We start from the raw sequence: 7,839 nt of genomic DNA, 5'->3' as shown, positions 1-7,839 counted from the left end.
AGTTGACGGCAAAAAGGGAGGGCATTTCAGGGAATGGAAAGAGGAAACAGCGGAGGAGGATAAAATAAGATGGTCACCAGCAAGTCCATGTGGATCCACAGCTTTTATTGGCCTATTTCTGTACTCATTTCAGATATCTTCACAATTGCACTGAGAGACAGAACCACAGTGACCAAAACCTCAAGTATTTTGTAAGGTCCTTTTCTTTCAATTCTACATGTAACTGAATTTATGACATCAGTATTTTTCCACTGTCTTTTGCAAAGGCCTGGCATTGATACTCTTTGTTTACAAATACAAAAATATCTCTAACATCCCTCAGCAATTACATCATGTTTCCTACATTCACCCACACTGACATACTGACCTGTACTTCCTGAAACTCCCACATGTTGACTCCTTAAGCATTTGTGTAGATACTACTAGTTAAAGTACTGCAATACAAGGTCAAAGCTGAGTGGGTAATGCAGGGTATTTTTGCATGACATTGTGGTCCTGTTCTCTCCTGTTCCCATGCTAATTATAAATTGGGGAGGGGAGGGGGAATCTGAAATACGTGTTTCAAAATGAAAACAATTGCATTACCTCCACACACATTCTAAACTGATAATATCTATGGTCCTTTGTGGGGAGAAGGTGACAAAGTCAGATCGAAGAACAGTTCAGCTATTTAATCTTTTCTGTTCAGATGATGAAAACTTAGATTCGCAGTACAGTTTCCAAAGGCACAGATCTTTCTATCCACAGAGCACAATTGTCCTGCTTCCTATGGCAGCTCAAAACACTTCCTAAAATCCTGTATTGCAGAAACAGGATTTCAGGGGAGCGGGGATTTAAGGCTTCTTCAGAAATGGTGGGTGGGAAATTTTTGCTCCATGGGTACAAAATCTTGGGGAAATGTTAGTTCAGTTCCAAGCCTAAAGGTTACTCAATCTTATACATACTGTTTCTCTGTCTGGGGTTAGTATGGTTCTATCATGGGTAAGGTGACCAGATTTTAAGATTGGTAAAGAGGGATGCCATTGACCAGGGTTGCCAACCTCCAGGTGAAGCCTGGAGTTCTGGAATCTTAATAGTTGTAGTAGAGTTCTGGAATCGCCACTCAAGCCTGCACAACTTGGAGAGGGGGGGGGTTGCCAACAGATATGACCTCCATCGTATCTAACTTAACCCTTGAAATGTGAGGGGGAATAAGATTTCAAATCCTTCCTCAGCCATGAAGCTTACTAGGTGTCCTCCTTGAGTTTATTTGCTCTTGCATGAAAATCAACAATTTTTCTTGGGATGGAGGGAAGCAAGATTGCTGAAAACCTTCCATCAGACAACAGCAAGCATAGCCATTTACATCAAATTATCACCATACCTCTGTCAGCAGAATCCCTCTGTTCCTTTTGCGATACAAGAGCAAGCCCAAAAAAGCAGAGTTTTAAATGTCGGAGCTACAGTTAAGGTATGTTACTGGATAAGATCCTAACCTTGTTAATGACAATAACAGAGCTGGTGTTACAAACCTGTATCACCTGCTTTGGGCTTGCAGCTGTGTGATGCTCTTGGTAAGGCACCCTATTTCAGAGTCAGTGTAGCCCCGTGTAGGAACTCAGCACATATTATATACAGGGGCTTTTAAAAGGCCCCTGGACTCAAAGGTTGTTCTGCTGCTGATGTCTGTAAATCAAGCCGGTTAAATCTCTTGCCTGGTTGTTTCTGAATTAGCCTGAAGCCAGAGAGGGTGATTTACTTCTCAGCATGTTTAAAGGCAGAGGTCAAAGGCTCAAAGCAATAATAGATATTTCTTCTTACTCCACCCCCACGCGACCAAACCAATGCTGGGAGGCAGAGGTGGCTGCCATCCTGACCAACAGCTCGGACTTAAAAGGGACAGGTGCTCAGAACGCAGGGGGGAAAGGGGAGGAGCAGCCAGGCAAAGGACAAATGGGCCCCGGGAAGAGAAGTACTTAGCAGAGTCCAGGAGGCAGCAGCAATTCCCCAACGAGACAGGAGTGTGAAGCCCAAGCAGCCCATGAGTGGGGGAGTGGGCAGGGCACTCATCATCAGGCTTGGCTGAGAGGGCTTTTGGGATGGGGAGTGGGGGAGTGCAAAACAAATCTGTCCCACCAGCCCTATGGTTGAGGCCAGACTTAACATTGAGAAGATGCTGCCCCCCCCCCCCGCCTGAATGTCCACCCAACATCTTAAGTACTCCATATGGCTTGCCGGGAAGAAATCCATCTTGAGAACATATTAGAAGAGGCAGCCATGGGTTTTCCAACTGGTCTAGTTGTATTTTAAAACTAGATTTTGAATTTTGAAAAGAAAATCACCTTGTTTTCTGGGGTGGTCTCCCAGCCCTTCTTTGCAAGTTTCCTAGGAGGACGGATGGCCCCAGCTGCGAAGCAGGGAGTGCCCGATGCTCTGCGGTGGTCTTGCTGCCTTGGCAGGCACAATCCCAGCCCTGTCTTCTAGGTGGGGCCATGCGAGGGCACCAGCGGCAGCATGGAGAGCTGCTAGGGCATCACAGTGCTTGCACAGCATGGAGGGCTCAATCCTTGAGGAGGCTGGAGCTTCTGCGGCTTCATGCTGGCCCGCCACCACGGTGGGAAGCCACGAGGTGCCGCACAAGCCCCGCCTCGGAGCTGGGGCACCAGCGTGGGGGCCTCCTGAGCACAGCCAGCCTGCCGGGCTGCCACGCACTGCACGGCGAATATTTTTTTTAATTAAATATATGTCTAATAAAAGATCGGGACATCTGGGGGATGGCTCGGGATGCAGGGCAGATGCCCTAAAGGCGGGACTGTCCCACCAAAGGCGGGATGTCTGGTCACGTTAATCATGGGCCCATTTAGGCCCTTTACCAATTATCTGTGCTGTACTCAGGTTTCCCAGCTCCAGCTTCAGAAATTGTTGGATATATGAGGCAGTCTGTAGAAAGGGCAGAGTTTGTGACATCACATCCTAAAAGGTCAAATGTAATCTTCTCCATTCCTTTCTTCCCTGTGAGGTCACATCTTCCCACCAAAATTCATATTTTGAATTTTCCATCTCATAACATCTCTCCCTGTCATTTTCTCCCACCTTACATCATTTGGAGCCTTCTGCAGTCTTTTTTTGTTAAAACACTTTTTCAAGTGTTGATATAATTGTATAAGGAATAAGACAATGATTTCTGGGCCATCACATAAACCTAAACACCAAGAGGCCATCTGTAGAGGTCCCTCTCTCTCTCTCAGTCCCTCCTGTGGTGATTCCTCCTCCACACCTGGTAGACTCCTCCCCATTGCCTTTACCAGTCAGGCAAGCAGTAAGTCCAGTGATGCTGCCAGATGGGTCCTCATTACCTTATCTATCTACTGTCCAAGACACCTCCTGTCCCCAGTTTGCCTATTGAGTGTGAAATCTGCCAGGGACAGGCCAATCATCCTTCCTCCCCATGTCCTTTCCTGTGCACTTCCTCTCCATGTCACACCTACTGATGACATAAGCAGGTGTGACAAGCAAAGCATAGATTTCCAGCCTACCTGCTGCCTTCTCCTTTACCTTTGGTGACTGAGCCAGGTTGGATTGATGGACCCATTCTTGATGGCCTCTGGACTGCCACCCCAATTTACTTGTCCCTTGGCTGAACAGTAAACTATATCAATATGTGCCAACAAAAAATATCTCCGGATTTCTAGGTGCATGAGTTCCATTTGTCATACTAACCCTTAAATATTTATTCTAACTATAACTGATTGATACACAATTAAGTTTCAGTCAGCCTAAAATAAAACTTAAAACCCTCTTCTTTTAAGGAGAATCCACTCTAAATAGCAGTAGGAGGATGTCAGCCACCAGTGTACAGAGCATTAGTAGTATGGCAGGTGACTATAAATCACACCCTCCTATAAATCACACACACTCCTAATAATTCCAGCTGATGAGTCTAATACTTTGAGATGCAGAGCTAGCTGGATACTTGTACGTGAGTCACATTATGGGGTTACCCAGTATCAGTCATGACCTGGTAAACTTCTGTTCATCTGGCTAAAGACCAACTTGAAAAATGCCTGTGGTGACTCTCTACCAGGCAACCAAATTTTCATAGAAGCAAGTAGATCTTTGCTACTTTCTACCAGATCTGTAATTCAATTCCATGTCTAAGAAAATAAAAGTTGCAGCATTAGGAAACAAAAGTAGACTGGTTATGGGATTAATGTACTGATGAGTCAAGTAGAAAGGAAAATGGAAGACATTTTTATATTGCAAACGTAGTTAATGTCTTGAATATACACACAATTTATCTGCCAGGAAACAAAAATGAAATCTTCAAGAGAAGTGTTTGTTGCCTTTTACCCCGATGGGAAAAGAAGAGAAAATGTCACATATATGGGAACAGATGGGGCATACACTTTCAAGACCTACAAACAGAAAGAAGAAAGGATGACGCAAATTTCTATCTATGTTATTAGTAAGTCAAAAGTAAAGCTGATTATTTGATTTGTTTTAAAGCAGCATATAGCTTAAAACCACCCAGTTTAGGGCTTAAATCTGTGTAATATTTCAGATGCTATTTTTTCTCTTGTTTTCCTTAGACAAACTAATATTCAAAGTCTCAAGGCCCACAACTGCTCCGCTGAAGATAAATTGAGATCATGCTGAGTCAGATGGTAGCCACTTCTGCACTTAGTCCTTATGGCCTTTCATACTCTCTAACCATGTAGTTAAACCCAGGACTAAATCCCCTCTGCAAGTATTCAGAACTCCAAGGAAGCAACACGTGGCTTAACCAGGTGCTCAGACATCAGAATTGTCATCCACAGGACTGGATGTTTTGTTGTGCCTTGGTTTCCTTAGAAGTGCTCTGCTTTTAGAAGTCTACAAATGACATCAACATGTTTCTGTGTTTTCTCCTACTATGCTGAAATGGTTTGTAAATCCGGTTTGGTGCAATCTTTTTGGAAAGATCACAGCACCTTTGAACACCATGTGGATTGGAAGGTGATTTTTTAAAATGGGAATTGTTATATTGTGGCAATGTTATATTGTTACGGCACTTTATTGGCATGATATACTAGTTCCCAACTTCCATTTTGAAATAAAGTCCCCAAGCCTTTCTGTTCCTGAGTTATAAGGAGAAACGTACAGCTTGCATTTGTGGTAATTAGGAGAGATAGCTATGGGGAGCTGTGGCAAGAAACTTGCAGAGAAAACTGCACAGCTGTTGGTACTGCAAATGCCTCTGCATTCTCAGCAGCAATGAGAGAAAGCACAAAGTAAATCATCCTGATGTAGGAGCATTCATAAAGAGGACCTGTGCAACCATTTATTGCCTTATGTAAACTAGGGTAGAAATGTACAATACTGTCAAAGGTCTGCTTCCAAAAGTTAAATTCTTCCACCATCTGTCCCCCCCCTTAATTTGTACGATTATTTACCAAATCATAATGTTAAAACATTTTGCTTTTTTTTAAAAAAAGTTCCAATAGTGCCTATCAGTGATGTGGTATGAGGGTGGGATCAGTGTTACTAAATGTTAAAAGAGAGACAAAACTGGACATGGGGATGTTCATTGGAGGCAAAATAAATATAGATATAAGATCAACTTACTCAGAAAGCAAATAAGGATCCAAAATTTTAATCCTTCAATCAGATTTTGCCTGCTTTGATTTTATCATACTTGCATCTTCTCTGGCCCATATATATATAAACCCATACTCACAAATTGTATCTTTCTTAAGATGCCCATGAAGTATACATAAAGAATATGAGTGTAGATGAACGGCAGCTTAATTTTTCCTATTGCCATAGTCAAGAGAAGCCGATAAAATAACTCATTTACCCCTACCTTGCTTTTGCAAGATGGTTTCTTAACTCCAAACCTTTGTGTAAGTCTTTCTGTAGTGAATTCTTGCCACTTCCCATCTATCTGGCACTGTGCTTTTATTTCATACTTAATTTCACGCTCTTGCTTTAAGCTAACAGGGCTGCATTCGGCAGTGAAAAATGATATAATGGGATCAGCATGCCTGACTCTCTGAAATGACAGTGAGTTGAAATCAGTTCTATGTTTACCTGTGAGCTGGCTGGATTTTTTAAAACATCAACAACTCAAAATTCTGTATCACAGAAGTCCTAATTCCATACTCAGGATTATGCAAACTGTTAAAACTTCTCAATTTTTCACTGTTTAATATGACAGTGCTTGGGTTTCTTAAGAGCTAGGGTTGCCAGTCCCCAGGTGGGGGGCAGAGGATCCCCTGGCTTGGATCTCCTCCCCCTGCTTCAGGACTATCATGAAGTGGGGGAAATTACCCCCCCCCCCCGGCAACAGGCAAGAAGCCAAAAATAAATGTGATGTTCCTACATCACCTGGAAGTGATATAAGCATGTTGCTGATGTCAGGGTGTATGTAATACTCTGGTTTGGAGGCAAAACTATATGGTTGTAAACCAATTCTACTATAGAGGTTTTGCCCACAAACCAGAGTCAAACAAACCAGTCCCCAACTTGCTATGTCACTTCCAGGTGACATAGTTATGTCATGTTTATTTCCAGCTTCTTCCCTCCTTGCTTCCAGTAAGTTCGCCCCCACCCCCCGTGGGCTGGTTCAGTGGACCTGGCAACCCTAAGAAGAGCTCAGACTATTTTGGCAAGGATTAATCGGGGAGGCACAAAGAGAGTAGATACAACAGAGGATGGGAGGAGCACAGATGCCCACCCTCTAATCCTATCCACATCTCTCTTTCATTGCATTATTTTCAAGACACCACAGGGCTCAATACAGGAGCATGGGAGGCAGGCAAACGTTCCTTACAGGGTAATCCTATATGGAATTACGCCAGTCCACACCTACTGAATGCATTTGTCTTAGACTGGAATGACTTTGCATATGATAGTCACTGTGCTATCACTGTGCAATGAATAGTCACTGTGCTACCAAAAAAGCTAGTTGGAGTTAGAGAACTGTCAGAATGCTCTGGGCCACTGGAATCCTTCTAGTGAGGAGATCAAAAGGAACCAGCCAACTCTATAGCCCCATATATCCCTGAGCCTCCGGGGAAGGTGGTATATAAATGTAATTAATAAATAAAATAAATTAATAAAACTCCTGGCATTAGGTTTTAGTCTGGGCCACTGGTCACCTGGGAGCCACTTTAGGCAACAAGGGACCAACTATAGGTAAAGCACATAAAATATTTAGATCATGGGGCTCTAGAACTATTGGAATGACACATACAATCTACAAAAATTAGAAATGTAGACATGTCCTAAGACTTGTGGCAGGATTACAAAGTGCATTTTTGTGTAACTCCACAAAAATGAATTGAAGTTATGTGGGAGCACTTTGGCCTTAGGAAAACAACATTCCAGCTTCATATAGAAAAAGAAGTCAATGACATACCCTATCCTTATGTAATTTATCATTTCCAGAATACAATACCTTTTTGTCTTTTATTCATGTTACTGAAGTCTAAGGATTATTTGATACATTCACACCATATTGCATTAATTATTATGTCTTCTTTAGCTTCAACTGAGCTTATTAAATACAAAGAAGGGAAGGAGTCAAAGAATATCCTCCACTTTTAAGTCCCTTCAATTTCAATGGGAGAGCATGTATAATTTGTTAATCAGACATAACAGGATTTAAATATGCTTGTCTTTGACTAAATCAAGCTAATGAAACCAGAATAATAGCAGTACTTCACTTACTTGCATGTAAAAGCTGTATGCTGAAGCTTCATGTTTTATTCCTTTTACTTCAAAGAAGAAGCCATAAATGGAGATTATTTCTGCATGGTATCTTGGTTCCTAAAGCACTCGCCAAAATTTTTGAAAAGACAATTTTATCTCAAAACAATG

At 42.4% G+C, this 7,839-nt stretch overlaps 1 protein-coding gene across 3 annotated transcripts in view; it reads right to left on the bottom strand.

Moving 5' to 3' along the window:
- Nucleotides 1–4,209: 4,209 nt before the first annotated feature.
- Nucleotides 4,210–7,839, bottom strand: part of BTBD16 (BTB domain containing 16) — a 37,685-nt gene continuing 34,055 nt past the window's right edge. For 2 of the 3 annotated variants that reach the window (XM_077349985.1, XM_077349986.1), the window contains 3 exons: nucleotides 7,690–7,788; nucleotides 5,822–6,010; nucleotides 4,210–4,394 (listed from right to left, as the gene is read on the bottom strand). In XM_077349985.1, the coding sequence (XP_077206100.1) occupies nucleotides 4,326–4,394; nucleotides 5,822–6,010; nucleotides 7,690–7,788 (357 nt within the window). In that variant the 3' untranslated portion in view covers nucleotides 4,210–4,325. Of the gene's footprint in view, nucleotides 4,395–5,821; nucleotides 6,011–7,689; nucleotides 7,803–7,839 lie in introns of those variants that run through there. The other variant, XM_077349987.1, reaches the window with a different exon arrangement.

The sequence above is a fragment of the Paroedura picta genome, chromosome 8 (assembly GCF_049243985.1).
Source record: "Paroedura picta isolate Pp20150507F chromosome 8, Ppicta_v3.0, whole genome shotgun sequence".
Classification (NCBI taxonomy): Eukaryota; Metazoa; Chordata; class Lepidosauria; order Squamata; family Gekkonidae; genus Paroedura; species Paroedura picta.
This window is presented reverse-complemented; position numbering and strand designations above follow the sequence as displayed.